This window comes from Lathyrus oleraceus, chromosome 2 (assembly GCF_024323335.1).
Source record: "Lathyrus oleraceus cultivar Zhongwan6 chromosome 2, CAAS_Psat_ZW6_1.0, whole genome shotgun sequence".
NCBI lineage: Eukaryota > Viridiplantae > Streptophyta > Magnoliopsida > Fabales > Fabaceae > Lathyrus > Lathyrus oleraceus.
Window position 1 is genome coordinate 441,193,719 of NC_066580.1, and position 24,645 is coordinate 441,218,363.

General features: G+C 35.8%; 2 protein-coding genes across 3 annotated transcripts; both read right to left on the reverse strand.

The window, feature by feature from the left end:
• Positions 1-1,216: 1,216 nt before the first annotated feature.
• Positions 1,217-4,077, reverse strand: LOC127123618 (putative nucleobase-ascorbate transporter 10). The gene is made up of 14 exons (XM_051053819.1): positions 3,969-4,077; positions 3,749-3,846; positions 3,482-3,658; positions 3,306-3,406; positions 3,154-3,229; positions 3,018-3,077; positions 2,732-2,916; positions 2,514-2,610; positions 2,324-2,410; positions 2,177-2,235; positions 1,987-2,078; positions 1,814-1,891; positions 1,566-1,717; positions 1,217-1,468 (listed from the first exon to the last, which is right to left on the reverse strand). The coding sequence occupies exons 1-14, from the start codon at positions 4,075-4,077 to the stop codon at positions 1,250-1,252; spliced, it is 1,590 nt and encodes a 529-aa protein (XP_050909776.1). The 3' UTR covers positions 1,217-1,249.
• A 7,961-nt stretch (positions 4,078-12,038) lies between these two features.
• LOC127120148 (calcium-dependent protein kinase 28) lies at positions 12,039-17,889 on the reverse strand. Of its 2 annotated transcripts, none has more exons than XM_051050547.1 (12): positions 17,208-17,889; positions 16,362-16,492; positions 16,113-16,154; positions 15,800-15,911; positions 15,634-15,712; positions 15,336-15,505; positions 15,052-15,178; positions 13,985-14,100; positions 13,787-13,894; positions 13,628-13,690; positions 13,210-13,383; positions 12,039-12,635 (listed from the first exon to the last, which is right to left on the reverse strand). In XM_051050547.1, exons 1-12 carry the CDS (start codon positions 17,622-17,624, stop codon positions 12,477-12,479), a joined length of 1,698 nt encoding a protein of 565 aa, XP_050906504.1. In that variant the 5' UTR covers positions 17,625-17,889; the 3' UTR covers positions 12,039-12,476. The 2 variants fall into 2 exon arrangements, with proteins under 2 accessions (XP_050906504.1, XP_050906503.1); XM_051050546.1 differs by having other exon boundaries at positions 13,177-13,383.
• Positions 17,890-24,645: the final 6,756 nt, after the last annotated feature.

The window sequence follows — 24,645 nt, forward strand, 5'->3', positions numbered from 1 at the left end:
ATCTGACACAAATTTATATTGTGATTTTTTTTAGCATAAGTAGTAAATATTAATATTTAATTTTAAATTTTTTTACAGACATTAACGATGACGACCAGGTTGGTCATGTCGGCCACCAGTTTCATAATCCCTAACTACTCTAACTCGTTAATCACCCCGGGTATTTGAAGATTTGAGGTCTCAAGAACATCACCATGATTCCTAAGAAGTTCTTGCATTTCTAAGAAGTCTTGTGTATAGAGCGATACTTGTCATAACTGAGTCTTCAACCTATCCCACAACAGTTTTGGGATGTGTTGATGGGGTTACTGGTGGCAACCTGAACGATTGAAGGGGTGACATTGATGTGAACGATTCGTTGAAAAAATGTTGAAATGGTTATTGTGGTGTTTGATAGTCATATGGTTGTTGTGATGTTTGAGTGTTTTAGATATGGTATGAAGAAAGATTGGTGTTATATGTTCGATGATATAGGGGGACGCTATTGGTATTGTGGGTGGGTGTCTGGCATATTTTGGTTGTGGGTTTGTGTGTTTGTGGGTCGATAATTTTGTTGGGTATGGAATTGTAGAGTTTCAGGTTGGGTAATTTTGTGTGTATGTGTAAGACATTAAAGCTTCTTATGTGTAAGCGGTTTGTCGTTGAGCATATAGATACCTATCTTCGAAAACAAACACATATAAGAATTAGTTGGTTTAGATGGGTTGACATCGCATCTTTACGAAAGATATGATTATGTCGGTACCTTCATTTACGACATTTAAATTTAACGAAGTCCTTTTAATTATTAAATTTGTTCAATTGTTCTAATTCTAATGAACTATTACGAACCCAATATTTTAAAAACGTCAATCATTTTTTAAATATAAAAAATGTTAATTATATATTTACGAACATTATTAAATATACAAAGTTATTCTTTTCGTTTTAAAATAAGTGTTTTGAAAATTATTTGTACCATTATTTGTCCAGTAGGATTTTCTTTTATCCCTTTAGCCTCTTATGACATGAAAAAAGGTTTCAAATTGTCGCTTAATTGTCTAGAGAAAAATGGTTATATTATTTCAATTGTCACATGTTAAGCAGTATATATAATCTAATGAGAAAAATGCCCTCAATTCATAACTTCCATAACATATCCAAGTGAAACCATGTCACCACAATTTACATGATACAAACAATCTTTTTTGACAATAAGAAAATGAGTTGATTTCAAGAAATAACAAAATGTTCTATCTATCATCATCTCTTAAAGTGATGGAAAAAGCTCATTGAGTCTGCAAGGTAAAGAATAGAATTCATCATTTCTAACATCTGAACTATATAAGCTAAACTTCTCCCACCATTTCAAGCTACTGTCATTTTTCGCCGCATCATCGTCGCGAGAAAGCGTGAGATCCAAAATTAATGCAACCAACGCAGCAACCGTTACATGCGACATGAAGATCACACTTAAAATATCATAGAACTGCATTCAAATTAGTGAACAATCATTAGTTGATAATCACATAAATGAAATTCAAATGACTGTGTTGTTTTTTGGTTGAGATTTTCATGTATCTTACCCATCTAGCACTTCCTTGCTCATGTTTCACATGAAAATATTGTGAGAAATATTGCGGTATGGAGATTCCTAAGAAGAATGAAAAGCCTAACACGAATTTGGTTCGGAAACTGTTGAGGTTACAGAATTGGAGAAAACCAAGACCAGCAGAAGCTACATTGTTCCAAATGACCAAATATTGTTAAGTTCTTCTAATGTAACCATAACAGCATAAAGACTATTATCATTGGCGCGAATGAATGAACTTACACACGTAACCGAATAATACGCAATATAATGCTGCTATGATTGGGAAAGGAACAGATGCGAAAATTGCTCCAAATTTTCCTGGTTCAAAAAGAAATAACAAAGAATATATCATCAGATAATCAATACTGTGTCTATGTAACAATGTTGGATTCGTGTTCGGCGTAAAACAGTACCGAATATAGAGAAGAAAATCATAAAGCCAGATGATATTTGAATTACTCTTCTGCTTCCTACTTTTGTTAATGCTAGTAAACCAGCATTTTCCCTGAAACAAGAGTAAAGCATAATCGTAAAAATCGGCGAAACAAATCGCTACCAAGCAGTCAAGATTAACAAACACAAAAGGAATTAGGCCAAACTTACGCGGATGCTGAAGTTCCGGTAACACAGCCAAATATGGCACTGAGAAAAGCACCTACTCCCTAAAATCAAAATAACAATGGCATTAGTAAAATTACATATCAGAGTTTCATTTTATGTAAAAGAGAATTACAAGATATCGAATCCTACCACCCAACCAGCTCCGCGGCTGATAATAGAAGGTGGCACCGGCGTGGCACTTCCATATCTTGCAGCAGCATAGGATGTACCAGAAAACTGTAAGTAAAACAAATTTCAAACCAGTGATTTACAAGTGAAATTGCATTGACGAGTGACACGAGATTCTAATTACTTGTGTGCCAAGGAATTAAGTGATTACCTCAAAAAGAGAAACTAATGAAGCAGCCATCATAGGAAATGCTTCCAGAACATTGAAAGTAGGAGGCCCCCATTGAAAAGGGTAAGGAAGATACACCCTGCATAAAAAAAACAAATACTTTTAACTAAACTTTTAACTAAAAACCTCGGCAATTTCCATAACCATGTTAAGTAAATGATCAGAACTAATTGAGGAAACCAGACTGCAATTATTCTTACCATTTAGCGGAAGTAACGAGTCCAGCGCGATCAGTGCGGCAGCTATTCTGTGTATTTTGTGACTTGTGGTTATATGCAGTGGAAGCAGTTAAAAGCTGTGCAAATAGCCACACAATTGCAACCGTAAATAGCACAGCGTATCGGTCATGTATAGGCCTCACGGTGCTAATATAACGATGAAGATACTGCAGAAAGAAAACAGATTTAGTTTCACAGTAACCTATTTAACAAATTTCTGTATTCAAACTTGTTTTAATTACTAATACAAGATTGATTAACAACTTGCCTGTGAGATGAAAACCATTATAATTAACGCAGGAAGCCCAATTTCGACGCAATTTGCAAGCTGCAAAATTACTAACTTATTGTTGATTCAAACTTAAGAAGCAAGAAATCACAAGGGTATGGTTCTTTAGTCTTACCATTGGGAAACCAAGTTGGTAGAGACCAAGTCCAGTGAATGTCACATATGGAACAACTGAAAGTGGACTAAGGAACCTGTAAACAAAGCAATATAAGATAATGAATCAATCAAAAAAGCTGCTAAAAAATCTGATCAGAAATACTAACTAACCTTACAGCATTCCTCCAAAACCCGAAAAATCCAATCGCGATTTGGAAACTCGAACTTATGATCAAGGCACCTTGAATCCCTCTCATCGTCATCGTAAACCTCTAGAGAAAAAAAAAATCAAACAAATACTAACGAGCGAAACGAAAAACAGAAGCATAAAAAGTAGTTTTGTTTACCTCATAAGGATCTGAATATGCATTATATCTGCTAGCTTGAACAATAGAAAGTATAGGTATTATGTAAGTGTATGAACCAACGACTACGATCGGTAGTCGAGTTCCGAACAAAGATTGAAGAAAGGTGTTTAGTCCAGAAACAAACAGAAGGGACTGTATCACCTTAGTCTTCTCAACCTACATTGACTCAAAACATTTTTGTTCAATTAGAACATCACAAAATTTGTTTAAAAGGAATTAAGAATGGATCAGAAGTTTTTTTCTCACATCTCCTCCACCCATTTGAGGAACAATTATAGTTGGAATCAAAACAGTAATGCCAAGAGTCAGAAGGTAATGCTGAAACCCTAATATCACTGCTTCACCTGCATTATTAGGATCAAAGATTGAATATTTGTTATATTACATGTTCACATTGTTCAATATATGTACAAAAATTCAACATCTGTATTCAAATTTTCAGCAAATTAAAGAAGAGTGTACTAACGCCATGGAGGTGGACTGTTAATACAATACTGAATTCCAGGTAATTGTTCTTTCACCGGCGGCGCTGTAGGCTTCGCTTCCTCTTTTATGCCGCCATCATTTTGAGCCATCTTTTGTCAGCAGATACCAGAAGCAATAACAAGTGTGGTATAGTTTGATCAAGATCATTGTGGTTCATGATTTTTTACTATTTAAAAGAAAATTGAATTGATATGAAATAATCAAATATCAGTTACAAGAATTGTAATCATGTACAACTAATGTGATTAATCACATATTAAAACGGTTATGTCATATTATTAAGTAGCATTCATGGTTTCAGAAACTTTGAAACCATGAGTGTAGATTTCACATTCTCTAGCTACTAACTATGATTGGTCAATGTGCAACAAAAGTTGTGAGGTTTTGATTATGTGAGTTATGAAGGGCTAATTGTGATTAGATTCGTTTATTTGTTGTTAGATGAGAAGCACAATGTAAACAAATATTCAAATTATAGAAGAAAGAGTAACAATAACTCTAGAAGATATAAGTTTAAATAAATAGTACTATTTTGGATGCAACAAATATAGTTATTATAGAGGAGAATGAGGACAATAATGCATCAAATAAAATTTCTAAAAAATATTTATGATACAAGATAATGAAAAAAATGGATAGAATATTTAGGATGTAATTATAAAAATATGTATGATAAGATCTGGTATTATAAGTTCTCTATTCCAATTCTCATTGGTGATAAAATATGAAAATTTATAGTATGAATATATATATATATATATATATATATATATATATATATATATATATATATATATATATATATATATATATATATATATATATCACTTACATTTTTATTAATATTTTCAATTTAATAATATTAATTTATTATATAGATATTTATTTTATATTTAATAAATTATTTATTATATATTTAAAATTATAAGATAGATTCTTGGCATGAAGCATGACTCTAGCCATCTCTTGAAGAGTTCTATTTTTACATTCAACAACCTCATTTTGTTGAGGAGTAATGGGGTTGAGAACTCGTGAGCAATTTCTTAAGAGGAAAAGAATTCAGAGAAGGTAGAATTCTCAAATTCCCTTCCATGGTTACTCCAAATTCGAATGATCTAGTCAATATATTTCCCTTTCTCACGCTGCAGTCGTTGGCATAGTCTTTCAAATATGGTGATAGTATTAGATTTTTCTCGAAGAAAGTCTACCCGAGTGTACCTTTGAATTATCATCAACACATACAAAAATATATCGCCTTCCACCTAAGATTTCTACTTGCATAGATCCCATAAGATCCATGTGAAGTAACTCAAGAACTCTGGAGGTGGTAAGATGTTGCACCTTCTCTTGTGACATCTTAGTCTGTTTGTCTATCCGATAGTATCCACAAATCTTCCCTTCTTCAATCTTGAGACTAAGAAGCCCAAGGATGGTCTTTTCGGGCACAATCTTCCTCATGCTTCTCAAATTCATATGACCAAGTTTTCTGTCGCAGCTTGATTTCATCTTCTTTAGAGTTCATCATGCTTAAGGTTGATCCTTTGACTTTGAACACCACATATAGCAAATGTTTGATGATCTAATACCCTTCATTATTTGTTCCAGTTGTTTGTTAGTGACAATGCATTCAGAATAATTGAAATTCACACAGCTCTTGATCACACAGTTGGCTAATGCTAATGAGATTTGTAATAAGACTTTCAACAAGAAGAACATCATCTAAAGTAGAAAGGCCTAGATAATTCAGTTTTCCTTTTCCAGTGATCTTTCATTTGACACCATCACCAAAAGTAACATAGTTATTTGAGTAAGGTTTTACCTCTTTTAAGCAGTTTTTTTTCACCAATCATGTGTTTGGAGCTTCTATTGTCTAAATACTAATCTTCATGGGATGACGCCCTTAATGAAGTATGTGAAATGTGACTTGTAGTTGCCTCTTTGACTGTCTATCATTGTTGAAGATGGCTATTCTTTGAAGTGTTCCTAATAAGATATTTATGGTATTGGTAGTAAGGTTTTTGACACAGTTTGAAGCAAAAAGATATTGTATGACCTTGTTATCATAGTGGTGATATACCCATGAAGCTTTGTTGTAAATGTTTTTGTGCTGGTAATGATGTCGAACATGATGTTAAGACATATAGTTTGACATAAGGAACTTAGTCTTTTGACTGGAGGAATAAACTTATGGTTTTCATTCATGAAACTAGAGTCAAACCTGATTCTTTTCATATCTCTAGAAGTCTTGCCAACTCATAGGATTTCATCAAGAGTCCAAAACCATAATTTAACATACAAGAGATTATAGCTATAATATCATTTTCATTTTTGTATAAATTAAACCACCAGAATAATATGAAAATGACAAATATAAATTAATAAATCTGGAGTATACAATGAAGTAAAAGTAAAATAGAACCGAAAATAGTGTTTCTAATACAAATATTATACTACTACATATGACGGACTCGAACACCCTTTTTTCTACGATGCCTGGTGTATTGCGGTGTCTCTCGTGCCTCCCCCATCATGGCATCTTCAACGTACCTCGCCTCAGAGCCTTCAGAAAAGACTCTTCTGTCTCTACGCATTTGCTCAATCTCCATGATACAATGACATATAGGCAACACATCAACAACATGATCTTCCCTAGCCTGCTCCTCCTCTAGGATCTCCTGATGAGTTGTCCTAGGTGGATCTCCTGGAACATTTGGTGTCATATAAGGATGTGACACCCTGGAAAACCACTGGATGTAGTTGTGTACAATACTTCAGTCTCTATGAGATATGGTACTTTATGCCTCCTCTAGTACCATATGATTAAGATAATCATCAAACTTGGTATCCATATCTCTATATGTCATAATGGGAGGATCATACTCAAAAGGGTCTCTGAAAATAAACTGCATGTAACTGAACTGCCACATGACGCTCTCATGCATATGAGGATACATCATACGTGAACTTCAAGCCAACCATTTTGAGTATAAGGATATGTCGTCAAAAGGATGTGTCTCGAGGTGAGTGATATAAGTATGGAAGTGTATATCCTCTACTACCATGTTGTCAAGATACACTCGGTATGGCTCTGTTTCCTGATTCACTCTGAGTGGGACGAATGCAGAAGCATGTAGCATATCCTCAGTGTAGGTCGGAAGAGATGACCATCCGGATATGCCTGGGAAGTACTAGAGGATCCAAGCTTGAAAATGGTACATATGAATCATTAGTAAAATATGCACAAATGGACGAAGTATAAGTTTACGAAAAGACAAATGAAACACTAAAAGACGCAGAAATATTATCATCAATAGTGTGATCTTGCCTGTCATTTGTTTGGTCTTCCGCATACAACCTTCTTCAAACTTTGAGTATAGGTAGACCAAACAATCAGCCTCCCAATTGTACTCATGGATCTTATCCAAGTCATCAAAGTATCACAGATATACCACATCCACATAAGTGATACTTTTGTCCACAAAAAATAGACGTGTATGTCATACCCCAAATTTACCCAACCTCTTACACAATTTTCATGACCCTAATGCATAGGCATACATTCATCACCTCATCATCCCATTTGCATTTACATTCATAACAAGAAAGCATACTACATAGACTCAAGGCATGATGTTCATATATGAGAATCACCAAGATCTCTTGATCATGTTAGGATGTGCCCAATCAACCCTAAATCCTAATTGATATCTTCAAGCACTCTTTGACTTTGTGAGACTACATAAGTCACCTCACTCACCTCTGAAACCCTAATTGGATGGTGAGCCTTAATGGGGAACATTGCTTGATCATCTTGTCATCTATAGGCCTCAACCATAATCCTTTGATCCTTTGTGGCTTGTACAAGTCATCATTTGACTTTGTGCTTTGGCCTTTGCCCTTGAGGGAACCCTAATATCCAACCACTGGTTAGTCTTTAACCTTGTGAAACTACACCTCATGCACACCCAAACCCTAGTTGGTATGACTTTGGCCCTTAAGGAACCTTTTGATCCAAGAAACCTTAGTTGTTCCCTTTGCTTCTATGACTTTCCTTATTGCTTGAAACCATATTTCATGGATATTGCATTTGATCACTTTATTATCCATTAATCCATTTACATTCAATCCAAACTCACTTCATTCATCATTCATCCAAGGAACCCAAGAGATTAACTTTTGCCAAAGTTTGACTTTGATCAACATTTGACTTTTTGGTCAAACTTGACAAAAGTCAATGCATATTTCCAAAACCCTAATCTTCACAAATTTCAATCATCATCCACCAAACACCCATCCATTTCATCCATAGTTAGCAATACAAGTGAAAGTTTTAGTTTGAACTTTGAATTTTAAAAGAATCACATGATTTCATCCATAAGCAAGGAACATAATCATCTTTCAAATCATAGAGGCTTGGTTTCTATCAAGACTTACTCATTTAGTCTTCCAACAATCAACATTGTGCCTTAGAATTTAAGAAACTTCAAAAATGCAAGTTAGGGCATGTTGGTTTGGCCAAGTTTTGGCAAGTTTGGCCTACCATTTGGTCCAAACCCCATAACCTTTTCATCTTTTAACCTTTTGAGGATCTACTTCAATCCAAATGTCATTTATGAACTCCTCTCCGACTTTTTTTCAAGACACAAAACCTAATTCAATACCTAAGAACCTCAAAATTAGGATTGGCCAAGTTAGGTCAAGTTGCCTAGTCAGGCCTAAAAGCATGTCATAACCACCACTTGACACCTTTGGCATTTTCACCTCAAAACATATTTTGACCTAATTTGTTTTATATTGTGTTAAGGGCATGGCAAAGATGATTTGGTCTGAGTTTGGTTCAAAATGCACGAGCCAATTTTAATTGGCTTAAGTGCAAAAATCATGCCTCACCATGCTGCATGTTGCGGGCCAGATCAACCAAACCATATTACTTCATCACTAACCATTGATTTTGTTGACATGATTTATCATTAACCATTGATTTCTAACCACTAACTTTCATCACTAATCATTTTTCATTTACTCATTTGTCATTACATATCAAAAAGAACAAAACATGATAAAATCAAAAGGTAAAAAAATGCATTCATCTATTACCCACTATTGGACTTAGAGGACTCATTAAGACCCTTGCACTTGGACCTTGCCCTAATTCTTGACCCAATGCTCTAACTTGGATCTTAATTTGTAGCTTGTAATCTTTTATTGTAAGAATGACATTCATGGCACTATCCTAGGGAGACATGCTCTTAAGTCCATTATCCACTTGTTAGCATAGGTGACTTCACACACACAAGGCTTTCTCTTGGGCTACCTTACAATGAGATCATTTATTTCTCGCGTTTGTTATCTTGTAAGTATCCATGTATATCACCATTTCAAAAATCAATAAGCAATAAATCCTTTATCCAACGCCAATCGACATTTTCTCAATCAAATTCAAAATACAATAAAGATACAATTAGAATTGTGCGCCACGAGCCTTAAGTGGTGGGGAATGGGTAAGAATGGAGTTCTCCTACCCTTACTCTGAGTATTTTAGACACAAGATGCTTGACTTGTTTGTCTGAAACATTCACCTTCGCCCATAGTCTTTAGTGCAATTCTAATAAAAAACAACTCTTTTCAAAAACCCTAAAACAAACATCAACTTATCAAACTTATTTTTCCGCCTTAGGGCATCACTTCGAAAACCCTTTTTCAAGGTAAAATTAACCAACACACAAACATTTTCTACTTCGAACTACGGAGCTCTGATTCTTCATCCCCCGATGAATGATATGTAGGCACAAGGGCTCCAATCCTTGACGAGCACAATAATAAAAAACTCAAATCTCATTTTTCCCTCATTTTTCCTAATAATAAGAAAACTTTAAGATAAATACTCACGCACGTAGACAACATAAATGGTTCCCATGGAGTACCATGGACGTGATGGATGATAATATCTTCCCCTTGCGTAACCGACTTCCGAACCCATATTTGGTTGCGAGACCAATCATTTTCATATTTTTTTTCATTAAAGGGTTTTATCGACTATTTTTCTTTTCCTCTCTTATAGGAAGAAATAAAATCTGGTGGCGACTCAGTTTCATTGTTTGACATTTTTAGTCAGTCAGTTTTTCGTGGTAGCGACAATGTCAATCAAATACAATAATAGGTGTGACCTATGCCTCGCAACCTTCTCGTCATCACCAGCAACTTGTTCTACATCATGCAGTTGTTGTGTATACAACCTCTCCAAAAATTAAAACCTAGCATAAGCCCTTCAGTGGCTTCTAACTCCTTCATGGCTTCCCATGGGTCATCTTCCAAACTCGTAATCTTTCGACCATGATTGATGAATTTTAAAGCATCACGGTCCTATAGAAAAATAAATCATCATTGGAAACTTCGAATATTATAACAAACATGATATTTCAAAGAATGAATACAACTGAGTTTTGCCTCTCCATTCTAGACATGTCTTGAAGTATGGTCCATGTATAGAGGCAACAACGATAAGTCTGAAGGGCATCCTCTAAACCCCTCGGGGGCCTCCGGTGCCACCGATGCCTAAGTAGATGATATATGTCTCGTACGGAAAGACGAAAGCTAAGATGCATGAGTCCCGAAATTGATGCTTCTGCATCAACCGAGCTAGAAATAATAGGTGTCTGCAAGGCTTGGACTCTTTCCTTCTAAACCGATGCATTCTCTGCAACTTTGTCATGCCTCAACTTATCTTGCTTATCAGCCATAATGCTCGTAAGTCAAACACACAAGCATTATACATATGAAACACAATGAGATCAAGCTAAAAAATGCAGCCTGATAAATTTTGGAGATGCATCTCCAGATTCTAGAAATCAAAATATTTTAGAAAATTTCGGAGATGCATCTTCGTAAGGTTCTACAACTCATAAGCACGTTAATGGCGGAAATGCAGTCCATGATAACATCTAAAACAATGCATTGACCATTTAAACCACATATCAAACACATTGCTCATTTTAATAACATATATAAACTACCTATTACATAACCTAATGCTCAATTTCTACAACTGTATATATAAATTAAAAAAGTTCAGAAAAATAAAAATTTTATCAAATGTGAAGTTAGTTTGATGTTGAGGAGCTTTTTGATCGATTTGATGTTGATGAAAGAAGCTTTGAAGTGTGTTGAATGATTTTGAGAGAATGTGATTTGAGAGAGCTTAAGAGACTCGAGAGGTTGAGAGTATTTTGAGAAGTGAAGAACGAGAAAGGATTTGACATATTTTTATTAAAACAACATTTGAAGATGCATTTCCATAAGTTACACGAAGATACATTTCTATAAAAAAAATGCATTGTCTTAGGGTCTGACTCAAAAACGAATGTATTTAAGGCGCATCTAGAAATGCATCTCTGAATTCTACAAGTATTTTTTATTTTTCACGAAAGTGTGACAACAATTCTTAGAATACCTTAAACAACTCTCATTACTTTTCACTTGAAAAGTCAAAATTATTCTATAAAACATTTTAAAGGTAATTTTAACTTCTTGCATTATTTTGTAGTGATAATTTTGTTTAAACTAACCGTCCTCTTTAATCTAGTGCGCTTTCAACCTTCGCCTTCCTTTTTACTTTCATCATCCCTTCATCTTTCTTTTTCTTCTTTAATTCATTTCTTTTTTCCCTTTGTTTTCTCTCTCTTTTCTTTCCATCTTTTACTCTTACATTTATTTTCCTTCTTTCTTTCCCCTCTTTTTTTCTTTCATTTTCATCCTTTTTCTTTTTTATTCTATCTTGTCTCTCTTTTCTTGTTGTTAGTCTTATGTTTTTCATCTAAACTTTTTGCTTATTCTTTTGATGAAGACTTGTGAGTTTTTAGAATTTTTCTATTAAAATTTGCATCTTGATATACTAATGCTGTATGGATTGAGTTATTTGATCAAGTTTACTCTAAATGTATAATTATGCTTATAATATTATTCATGTAAATTTTGTCCAATAGTTATTACTCTGGTTTTTGCAGGCATCAAAAGTATATAGAGAGATGTTTTAAAAAAAAAAGAGTGGAAATCTAAAAATCTAAATATATTACTCTGGTTCTTCCTTCTTTTTTTCTCATTTTGGATAGAATAAAAGATTTTTATTTATAGTTACACATTACATGTTATGGCACAAGTAAATCCAGAAAACCCTGACACTTAAAAAATAATGTACACTGATGGAAACTCTCAACTTTGATACCTGAAGCCAATCCAAGCAGGGTCTATACACACTGTATGAAACACTTCTTGACAGAGTCCTCTAGACTAAGCTTTTAACACAATCCTCTTCGAGACGCCATAGTCAATATTACTGTAGTTTTAGTGTTCCATAAAATGGCCAGAGAGTGCAAAATTTGCAGAACAAATATCTCAATGGCTTCAACACAATCTGCACAGGAGATCATCTTAAAAGGAAACTCCACCACTCCCAAATCTGAATCATCTCCGCCTCTGAAACACTTCTAACCTAGGCCCTTCTGTTACGGTGAGACGGGCTATTTATATTTCGAGAACCAATGCTTGCAGTTCTTAAAAGTCTCCGAAATTCTGGTAAGCTGATCTTTCCATCTTTGTCAATATCGGCTTCCTCAAGCAAAGGATCAATGGAGCCTCTCATACCAGTATGCTAAAAAGACAAAAAGAGAGTGATATTAGTTTGCAGCAAATATGTATTTGAAGTTGAAAACATTACTTTACAAAACAAGTGAATCACCACTAGTCCCCCCGAAATTGTAGTGGTCGGTCAGACAATTTAGTTTTTGATATCAAGAAAAATCTAAAGTTGGTGAAACTAAAATTTCTCAATCACACTAATCGTTCCCAAGACAATTTTAGGGATTAAGTTAACTGACTCAAGAATTAATGTAATCAAGAATTTTCAATTTCAAATATCATTTTGACATCTCGTTATGTTCAGAGACTATATTGTTTGACACCTACAATATCAGAGCCTAAACTGGTGATTGACTCATTTTTAAACATAAACGAGTAACAAAGCTAATGTGGGGTAGATTTTCTAGCTATGCTCAAACACTCCTCACCTCAAAATAACACAAAGATTGATAAAGAATGCAAAAATTTAGTAAGTACATTGCAGGAAAACCACTTTTAATCATAGGGAGAGAGTTTATCTTAAAAATTGTTAAGGAAGATGGAGAAAGACCAACCAAAACTGTTAAGGGAGATTGAGAAAGACCAACCATTCTCAGTTCCTCTGGAGTAATATAGCCATCCTTATCTAAGTCAAATTTCTCAAAAGCAGCCTGTGACCGTTGCTGCCACTTATCAGAGTCATGTTCCTCCAATTGATGCACATGTAATGTAGCTGCTACAAACTCGGTAAAATCTACTAGTCCATCTGTGTTGCTGTCTATCTGCCAGCATAAAAGAAAGTGAGTCAGTCTTTTTACAGGGAAAAGCAAAACATGTGAAGATGGCCACGAGTGATGAGGGAAGCAACATCTATTTTCATTAAAATTATATTTTAATAAAAGATGAGAAAACGATATCAGGAAACACCAAAGAAACTTTCAATCTTTCAAATTTTAAAAGTGGAATAAAGGATGATAAGTGGCCAACAAATCTGGATGGTGCCAGCAAAGGATCTTGAATACTAACCGCTTGCAATATCTCTAATACCCGGGATTCTTTCAACTTCCATGGGAGATCTTTAGCAAGAGCCTGCAAAAACTTCACTTTAGACCCAAGCAGCGAAGACTATATTAAGGGGATAAAGTAATCCCTAACAGAAGTGGTGTGTTTTGATTCATGAGTTACCTGTCTCATCTCTTCAAGACTAATAGCGCCATTTTTGTCCACGTCTATTGCATCAAACTGATCTTTTAGATCAGAAAACTCACCTTCGTTAAGTGTGCTGGCCAATGCCTGCAAGATAACCAAGTAATCAGAAAATCAACAGCAAACAAACTAATTGCCTTCTAGCCTACAAAGACTTGAATTAATGAACCTTCTTACCCTCAATGCAAATTGTTTCAATCGACTATACTTTACAAACTGTCGCATGTTATTTAGGACAGATATATCAATCGGAATCTCGGATGCCTCTCCTCCTTCTCTAACCCATGGATGTGCTGTAAATATCAGAATTCATCAATACAACTCAACATTAGGGTATAGCTTTGTTTAAGATATGTTTTAAAAGGTAAAGGAAAATTTTATACAATTTATGGTTGTGTTTAAGTCTCGGTTCTTTGTTATAATGAAAAGAAGGAAACACCATTTAGAATGATTGCCAAGTTTGAATGAATCAAAAGTTTATTAGAAAAAACAACTGCATTAATTATGCAAACCAAATGTAGCTGAATAATTACAGAAAGAATTGAGCTGAATATAAGGGCATTTAGGGCCCGTTTTAATTTTGAAAATGACTACCAAATTGCTCTTTATCTCATTTTAGATAACTGGTTTTTCAATTTTAAATAATTGTTTTGACTGTTGCATACTAACGGCAATAGTTATGCACAGTTAATTTTGCTAAGTTATTTTTTGTCCCCTGCTTCCCTCCTTTCTTTGCGTTATCCCTTGAATAATTCACATAGAATATAGGCAAACATTCATTGAAAACAAAAACAAAAAAAAGTGTAATCATACATCATTAAAAGACACATTGGCCTCAAGCAGGGGAAAAAGAGTTAATGCAAAGTTTTAAAAAGGTTGCAGACCACTTGCACTATAAATAAAAAATCTAAATTGGGGACAATTTTGCAATAATCATAGCTTCAATAGTTGATACCATTCAAACAAATACTTTCAATTTGGGAATAAATAATTTAGCAATTAAACTCGGTGTTTGAAATGAAATAGTTTTTCAAGTGCTATAAATTCATTGCTTAAACTCTTTCGTCTTTTTGAAAAAAAAAAGGTAAGACTCTGTCTTTATATATGCAACCTCTAGTTTAGTTCGTCATTAAGTATTATTGAACACCCTAAGTTTGAAGCAGTGATAAATGTAAATATTTTAAGAAAAGGAAACTGGATAACTTTATAAACAGCCTTGTCAATATAAGAAGTGGGAAACATACATAGAGCCTGAGCAGCAGTTAATCTTGCCCGAGGATCTTTTACCAACAATTTCTTCACAAAATCTTTTGCAGCAGTACTTATGGTTGGCCATGGTTTCCGCCGGAAATCAGGCTTATTCCGTAAGACCTGCATATGACGTGATCATATATTAAATGTAATAAAAATATTAATTAATGTTCTTTAAGGGAAAGGTCAAAGACTTACTCATGTCGTTAAAGATGATATATAGAAAATTCAACATAAAAAAAAAAGGAAACTCAGAATGTAATAAGAATTCAGTTACCTCCTTGAAGATACCATCCTCAGTCTTATCCCAAAATGGCCGTCTCCCACAAAGCAATATATATGTAATCACACCAATACTCCATACATCCGATTCAGGGCCAGACTTCCGTTTTAACACTTCTGGTGCGACGTAGTAAGCACTTCCAACAATATCTGGAAACCTCTTTCCTGAAGATTTAATTTCAAAGAGATAGAACAAGAAGTCTCAAATAAAGATTTCAAGAACATGTATGATACATAGCGGCATGAAAATGAAACAAATCAATCAAATGATTAACATAAATAGTTTTCCTCACCAGGTTTTATGAAATCAGACAAACCAAAATCAGTAGCCTTTAAAGCTGAATCTTCTCTGTTTGATTTGAAAAGAAAATTCTGCATACAAAGAGGAAAATAAAATGAATTTAATATCTAGTAGCATAACTCCACATAGCTTAAATATGCCACTGGACTTTACCATACCTCTGGCTTCATGTCGCGATGTACTAAACCATGTAAATGACATTGAGCTGCAACCTTCAGCATCTGCCTTACAACCACTGCAGCATCTTTTTCAGTATAACGGCTGTCCTTCCTGCAAAAGAAGATGTAGAAAAACTAAGTTCAGGATAAAAGAAAAAAACACATTGCTAAAAACAGAAAATTAGCAAGAAATAATATTTTGGAGTCGTCGGCGATCCTGGCACCGAAAATTTGTGAAATTGTAGACATTCTGAAGAGCCAACTAGACAGTAAAGGAAAAAATCAAACACATCCAAGATCAAACAGAACTTACTTGCCCAGTATCCGGTCTAGTAGTTCTCCCCCCTCGCATAACCTAATCAAATAAATTGCCAAGCAGTTTACTTTAATAGACGTATAAAGAAGCAAAACAACAGATATAGTAAAGACAGCACAAATGATTTGACGAATTAGCAGCCAAAAGACATCCAGAATTTATTGCAGTCTAATAATGCTTAGAATCATATACCAAAACGAAACCGTACAAAAATAATAAAAAACAGAAGGGGGGAAATTAACTTACTCCATAACTATGTACACATATGAATCATCCTCAAAAGCATTATAGAACTGAACCACGTTTTCATGGCCGGTAAGTTCTTTCAATATCTTGACCTCTCTCTTTACATCTTCAACAGCAATGGGGAGAACCATCTGCCACAAAACTCAAATGACTGATTCATGTGTATACGAAGCAGAGCAAAAACAATCATAACTTACTAAAAAGGGCTCTGAGTAAAAATAGGAACTTAAAACTCAGATTACACATTCATTTAAAATCCATTGCAGGCATTACAAAACTAACAATATCCGAAATTACTCGGTCAATCAATCTTTTACTTGAAGTCACATTATTCTCTCTTGCATTAAACACTGTCATAACCATCCTTGGAGGATTCCACAACCAAAGGGTGGAAAAAGAAACTGGAAAAACCTTTATAACCGCAATTGTGGTCGCAATATAAAGGTTTTGAAGGTCTATGTAACCGCATCACACCTACACTTGCATCCGCGTCAACCACATTTATATTCATAATTTCCCGCAATGTCAAACATCGCAACGCAACCGCAATTCACAAAGCCATAATACAACAACCAAATGGCTTGATATACAAGTTACATAACAAGTCAATCATAACTTTAACTAGTCAAGCTTGTTATACCCAGTTACAAAATAACTTCAAACTTGAACACCAAAAAGTTGAGCAAGTCTAGATCAATATCAATCAAAAAATCTGAACAATCCCCATTCAGAAAACAACAAACTGTACCTCCAGAAAACCAAATCTCATAAATTCTTCCTAAATCCTAACCCATTGACCAAACAAAACAAAATCACAAAATCAAAGAGCATGAACAACAACAATACCTTTGCTTTCTCTAGTCTCTTAACAGCAACACGATCTCCATTAGATTTATCAATTCCAACATAAGTATAACCAAATTGTCCATGTCCCAGCAATTTCCCAAGCGTAAACCTCTTATCAAAATCCTTCTCATAACCAAAATCCGTTCGCTTCCCACACGGAACATGCCGCGAACTAACTTTATCTTTCGGCTTCGTTTGCTGACTTGGATTACCTTTCTTCTGGCCTTCATCCGGTCCTCTCCTCCGCTGACCAGAGCTCGGCACCAGATGTTTCTGTACCGACGCCGCCCCTGCCTTCGTTGACGTCCCGGTAACGGTTTCCGTGGAGGTCGACGAATTCCGTTTACGGTTATCATTATTCGTTGTATTGCCGTTAGAGCCGCTAACTACTTTTGTGGATGAAAAACATAAACCCATGGTGTTTGAAAAATGGATCAAAAGCAATGGAAAAAATTGGATATATGAGAAAAATTATCATTCATTGAGAAATGAAACCGTGTATGAGGTGTAGATGATTAAGAGAGAGAAAGAAGAGAGAGAGAAAGAGAGGAAGGAATGGGGCAGGGACGACGAAGAAGGGAAGAAGAAGGAGAAGGTGAAGATGGTCAAAAGAGACTTTTTGAAATATGAAAGAAGAGAGAGAAAAAACACAATTAAGAAGATAATTAATATAATCACGAAATAACTAAAACAGAATTAAAACAATTGAGCTGTAATAATGGATTTGTGTATATTAATTCTTTCATCTTTCAACTTAGTTGTCACATTCTCACATTAGTTTTTACTTATTTTGAGAAATATGACATGTTAACAACTCTTATTTTCTGGTTTGGATTGTTTTTTGTTAAGAAATTATTTTAATGAAAAAATAGTTGTTTGGATTTTTTTGGGTGAGATGATTAAGTTGAAGCTTGTGGTTTCTTTTTTAAGTGTAATGACATTAATGAAGTTTGAGTTTGAGATTCACTTTCTATGTATGATTTATTTAATATATATTTTACAACAAATGAATTTTGTTAGAGTCAGTATGATTTGGGAGGAAGAAAGTAATTCATAATTAAGTCTCTCTTTTGAATTTTATCTATTTAAATTATTAAATTATATATATATATATATATATATATATATATATATATATATATATATATATATATATATATATATATTATCATACCGTAATTTATCGAATAGGTGACCGACTCAAGAAAGGAGAAATTTAAGGACTTTCTGTCTAAGCACTTCGTTCCTTTGGACCTCATGATCGAGAGACTTATGTACATTCTGGAATTTTCGAGGTCGAGTAGTGCGGTCGGGGATGAAGAGATAGTGTGTTGAGTATGCCGAAGGCACTAAAATGACCAAGTCGAACCCCGATCATGAGAGTGTTGGTGTACGACATGAATAGGTTGGACTCGGTCTCCTGGAAATGTTGGTCGACGACATGAACGGCCATATGTAACAGTTTGATGTAGCTCCATGGTTGTATGAGAGTTATATAAACTGATGAGAAAGACATTACATGATGATAAAAGAGGACGTTTGACGTTATTGGCATCATAAAAATATGGAATTTAAAGGGACTCTTCTTAAAAGGGCCCTTAGAGGCATGATAGTATAAAAATGCTTTCCATCGAGAAAGAAAGGACAGACATCGAAAACCTCGTACATACAATACGATTGTGATCTTGCCTGACCCGTCTCAGGGAGATTAGCCAAATAGTGTTTATCAGGAACATTATGCGCCCACCGTGGGGCATTGGTAAAACTTTCTCAGGCCTCACAAAAAAATACATTTCATCATAGCAATATGATGTCTGGATCATCTCCTAGCATGAGTGAACCCCGCACCCCATCTAAAATGGCAAAACACCTTACAATTATGAAGAATCTGCGCCAACAAAATGAATCTTTGCAAGAAAGTATCCACACATTATAGAAATCTCAAAGCACTAAGGAAGATGGAGATAAGGAGGAGCTTATGGATCTTCAACCTCTTTCAGAGGTGATTTGGGGCGATCAAGTCCCAGAAAACTTCAAACCACCACATTTACCATCATTTTATGGAAAAAGTGATTCGTATGAGCATGTAATATCAATTAACAATCAAATGGAAATAGTTGGAGCTTCTGACTCCTTGAAATGCAAGCTTATGGCGTGAACGTTCAAGTATGTGGCAATGCGCTAGTATATGAGCTTTCATAAATTATCAATCACCGGTTACCAGGATCTAACCAGGAAAATGGTGCACCATTTCTCGGCCAGCAAACATAGAAAGGTGACCACTACCTACTTGTTCAACGTCCTCCAGGGACCCTCTAAGTCCCTCGGAGAATATATAGTGTGATTCAATGAAGAAACTATAAAGGTATCTCATCCTAATCAGGAAATATTCGTGGGAGCTGTCCAAAATGGCCTAAAAGTCGACTATTTCAATGAACCATTGGTGCATAAGTCGTGCACTAGCATGAAGGAAGTAATGAACATAGTAGAATGTTATATCAAGAGGGAAGAAAGCAAAATGGAGAAAAGATGTTGAGACGCTAAAGAAAAGACACAGCCTATGCATGATGGAACCAAGCTCATGAAAGAACGTCATAAACAAGGTTTGAGGGAAAGGTCAACGATAAAATCTTCTCGAAGGCCATATGACAACTTCACCGAAAACTTTACCATATTCAATGCAAAGTGTGTTGACATCCTGCGAGAAGTATATCTTCTCAAGCTAATACCGAAACATATTTGTCCCAAAAGGGTCAACATTGTGCTAGGAAAATATAGGGATGCATGGTGTTTCTATCATCATTTGAGAGGCCACCATATTAAAGATTGTCATCAGTTGAAAAAGTAAATTGAGATCCTTATCCAAAGAGGTTGGTTGTTGTCGTATGTAAAAGAAGTAGAAGGGTCAGCAGGAAAGAGAAGCTCTTCCATGAGAGAACCAAACTCGTAGAATCTCTATGCCAAGAAAGGAAAAAGCACTGAGGAAGTACGTGAGACATGGATGGTCCGCCACACGCTCAACACCGTTTTAATAGGTATCACTGATGCAGAGGAAACAAGATCGTCCAGAAAGAGATACGTTCGATCAGTAATGCATGTGTCAAAAAAACTTCCTCCAGAAAAAGAAGAAAGATATATTGTTGATGGTTTCTCAAGACAAGATTCAGAACGTGTACTAGCGCGTGAGAACAACCTGATGGTCATAAAAGTACAGGTTCAGGATTGAAGTCTCAAGCGGGTGCTATTGACCCGGGAAACTCTATCGACATATTGCATTGGGAGTATTTCATGGGCATGAACATGGATACATCCGAGTTGCTACCCTTTAAAGGTGCCCTGGTCAGTTTCTCTGGGGAACAAGTCCAAGTACTATGGCTTCTGTCTATCATGACCATCTTTGGAAGTGGAAGAAATGCCAAAAATATCAAAGTGAGGTACCTGATAATGAATGCATTGTCACCAAACAACATCATCATTGGAATACCGGTGTTCAACACTTTGGAGGTCGTTTTGTCCACTCTTTACCTAACCATGAAGTATCCCCTACAAGGTGGACAAGTCAGAGTAATTAAAGGTGGTTAGAGATCGGCTAGAAATGCTATAAGGATAGCCTGAAATTAAAAAAGAAGGCCCAACATGATCGTCCTATGAAATAAAACACTTTGAAGGTGAATTTGGTCAACCTAGATCCTCGGGAGGATCCATAAAATGATAGCCTGACCCCTGCTGGAGAGTTAAAAAGGTGAAAATTGGTGCTGAATATTTTCAGGTCACACAGATAGGTTCAGAGTTGTTTCAAGAAGAAGAAGATGGAATCATCAAGGTATTGAGAGATAACTTTGACCTCTTTACATGGAAGCAATCAGATATGCCTGGGATCGACCCAAATGTTGTGGGCCATCAGCTTGCATTTGATATTTCATCGAAGGCTATAATGTAGAGGAAACGAAAAAATGGAGAAGAAAAAAGAAAGGTTGCCACAAAATAAGTCGACAAGCTCTTGAAGGTCAGGTTCATCCGGGAAATAAAATACCTCACCTAGTTATCCAACATGGTCATGGTAAAGAAGAAATTAGGAAAATGGCGGATGTGCATAGATTTCACTGATCTTAAGAAGACTTGCCCAAAGAACCCATATCCATTACCACACATTCTTAGATTGATTGACGGTGCATCCGAGTTCCATTTTCTCTGTTTCATGGATGTCTATTATGCCTGCAATCAAATAGGAATGAACCCGGCAGATGCTCCAAAAACAACATTCATGACCGACATAAACAATTATTACCATGAAGTAATGTCTTTTGGTCTCAAAAATGTCGGGGCTACGTATCAGAGGCTGATGGATATCGTATTCTCATTATAGATAGGGAGAAACTTTGAAGTATATATCGACGACATGTTAGTGAAAACCCATGAAGAAGTAAGTCATGTAAAAGACTTGAAAGAAACATTTGAATCAATAAGGGAGTTTGGCACGAGTCTTAACCCCGACAAGTGCACCTTCTGGGTACAAGCTGATAAATTTTTTATCTTCATGCTGGCACATCAGGGAATAGAGGAAAATCCAGACAAGTGCCAGGAAATCATTAATATGAGAAGCCCGACATCAGTGAAAGAAATCCAACAAATGACTGAGAGATTAACTGCCTTGTCCTGATTCCTGTCTTGCACAGGTGATAAGTCTATACATTTCTTCGCAACTATAAAGAAGTCTACAGAATTCTAGTGGATGGAATAATGTGAGAAGGAGTTTACATAACTTAAACAGTTCTTGTATACCCCACCGATCTTGGTCCGTCCTAAGGAAAATTCACCCATTACCTTGTACTTAGTAGTCTCTGAGAAAGTTGCTAGCTCGGTACTAGTTCAGGATAATGATGGGGATGAAAGGTTGGTTTATTTTTTCAGCAAGGTTCTTAAAGAAGCATAAATATGTTATCAAAATATCAAACGATTATATTTGGAAATAGTGATTACCTCCAGGAAACTTAGACAGTACTTTCAAGGTCACCATATCACAGTAAAGATGAACTATCCCATAAAGTGAATCTTGAAAAAGTCGGATCTAGTAGGTAGGATGGTGGCATTGGTTGCAGAACTGCCCGAATACGATATCACATACTCGCCCAGGAACAAAATCAAGTCACAGGTATTGGCAGATTTCCTAATAGAATTGAGTTCCCCCGCCCTGGAGGAAGGGCCCGAGCAGTGGATCCTATTGGTGGACGACTCATCCAATCTCAAAGGCAGCAAAGCAGGGATAGTATTGGAGGAACCGTGAGAGTTGGTACTAGAACAATCTCTCTACTTCAATTTCTAGGCCATGTAATAATCAAGTAGAATACAAAGTAGTGATTATCAGATTAAAGTTAGCCAAAGAAGTCTGAGTCTCTCATTTGCTAGTTCGTACTGACTCGCAATTAGTCGCTAGTAAAATCAGAGGATATCATCATAAAAATGATGTATTATTACTCAAGTATTTTCAACAAGCTATGCACTTAGCTAAGGGTTCATGAAATTTGAAGTATCACATATTCCCCGGGAAGAAAATGCCAGAGTTGGTCTACTTACCCGTTTAGCCAGCACCAAGGGACCTCGATTAAACAGAACGGTAATCCAACAAACTTTGGAAGCACCAAGCACAAAAATGGAGGAATTCATGGTATTAGAAAACTCAAGGGCTTAGATGGCACCCATCATTCAATACCTGACTCAAGAAAAATTGTCAAATGAGGAGACTAAAGCCCGACACATCAAAAGGATATATGTCTGATATCTCATGGTAGCCGACCAACTATACAAGATGGGCAGATCTTCTTCGATGTTGTGATGTTTCGCCGAAGAATAAGTAGGGCTCATAATGAAAGAAGTACATGAAGGAGTGTGTGGAAGTCATAATAGGGGAAGAACTTTATTTGGAAAAATACTTAGGGTCAGGTACTATTGGCCAAGTATGCTACAAGACTATACACAGCTCATAAATCGTTGTGACAAATGCCATACCTATGCTCCATTCATACACTTTCTTGTCGAGTTATTACATTCAGTTATTTCCCCCTTGGCCTTTTTAACCTGGGTATCAGATATTCTCGTCCATTTTCCTTTAGCACTCGGTCAATTAAAATTTCTTATAGTTATAATGGATTATTTCACCAAGTGGGTGAAGGCTAAGGCCGTACCCCGGATCGCAGCAGAAAGGGTAAGATGTTTCTATTGGAGAAATATCATATGTCGTTTTGGACTACAAGGGATAATTGTATCCAATAATGGCACGCAATTCACAAGCTCGTCGGTTGTAGAATTTTGCAACCACATCGGCATAAAAAACCGGTTTATTTCGGTTGAGCATCCCCAGGATAATGGTCAAGCAGAAGCATAAAATAGGATTATCCTATCAAGAATGAAGAAAAATCTAGATGAAGCGAAGGGACTTTGGACCGAGTACTTGAACGAGATCATATGATCCTGTCACACTACGCCTCATTCAACCCCTAAGAAGACCCCCTTTCGAATGGTGTACGGGGCTGATGCAATGATACTTGTAGAAGTTAACTCTCAAACCTGGTGTCGAGTAAAATTTTGATAACCATTTCAATGAGGAAGGATTAAATAAATTGGTTGACCATATAGAAGAAATCAAGAGAACGCCTCATGTTAGGGAATGCGCAACAAAGCAAAGAATGACCATGAGGTTCAATACTAGAGTCCTCCCGAGAAGTTTTCAAGAGGGTGACTTAGTTTTGAAGAAGGTCACAAACACAAGAAAGACAGGAAAACTTTCCCTGAACTGGAAAGGGCTTTATCGTATCTGACAGAATATGAATAATGAGGCTTATAAACTTGAGAATTTGGAAGGAGTAGAAATACCAAGGGCATGGAATGTTTTCAACCTAATGTTTTACTATAGGACTCTTGTATCTAAATGAGAAAGTGTTCTTCCTTGATGTGGGATCATGATTGTGTTGGAAAAAAGTCTTGTACTTTCTGCGTTTAAACAAACAAAATCCTTAAGAGCTTTGCTCTATTGATTGATGATGTATGAATGTTCATGAATGCATGAATGGATGAACGGTTCGTATTACTTTCCATGGAACTTTAGGCACGAGGTTCAAAATCTGGGATTAGTGTGACGAGGAGTGAGGTTTAATAATTACTTCTTTTCAAACCAGGGTTCTCATTTTACATGACCTAGGGCTTTTGAGAAATTGAGTGTAAGACACTATCCTTAGAGCATGGACTCCTTTGACTGTCTGCCGCTTATCACAGATGGCTAATAATAAAAACAAATAAAAACTTAAACATCGTGATGTTCATCCTCTTGAGCAACACGGGTTGGATCATCAGTCGTCGATTGGCCACTAGTTCACTGGCGTTGATACCCAAGACGAAGGAGAGTTTAGACAAGCAAAATTCTTCTTCAAACTTGGGGAAATAG

Excerpts from the sequence above, each read along its gene's own strand:
- LOC127123618 (XM_051053819.1), bottom strand. The coding sequence starts at position 4,077 with ATGGCTCAAAATGATGGCGGCATAAAAGAGGAAGCGAAGCCTACAGCG. Across the intron at positions 3,847-3,968 it reads TAACAGTCCACCTCCATGGC|GTGAAGCAGTGATATTAGGG; the intron begins GTTAGTACACTC and ends CTAATAATGCAG. Across the intron at positions 3,407-3,481 it reads CATATTCAGATCCTTATGAG|AGGTTTACGATGACGATGAG; the intron begins GTAAACAAAACT and ends TTTTTTCTCTAG.
- LOC127120148 (XM_051050546.1), bottom strand. The coding sequence starts at position 17,624 with ATGGGTTTATGTTTTTCATCCACAAAAGTAGTTAGCGGCTCTAACGGC. Across the intron at positions 15,506-15,633 it reads GTCTGATTTCATAAAACCTG|GAAAGAGGTTTCCAGATATT; the intron begins GTGAGGAAAACT and ends TTAAATCTTCAG. Across the intron at positions 12,636-13,176 it reads AATCTCCCTTAACAGTTTTG|CATACTGGTATGAGAGGCTC; the intron begins GTTGGTCTTTCT and ends TTGTCTTTTTAG.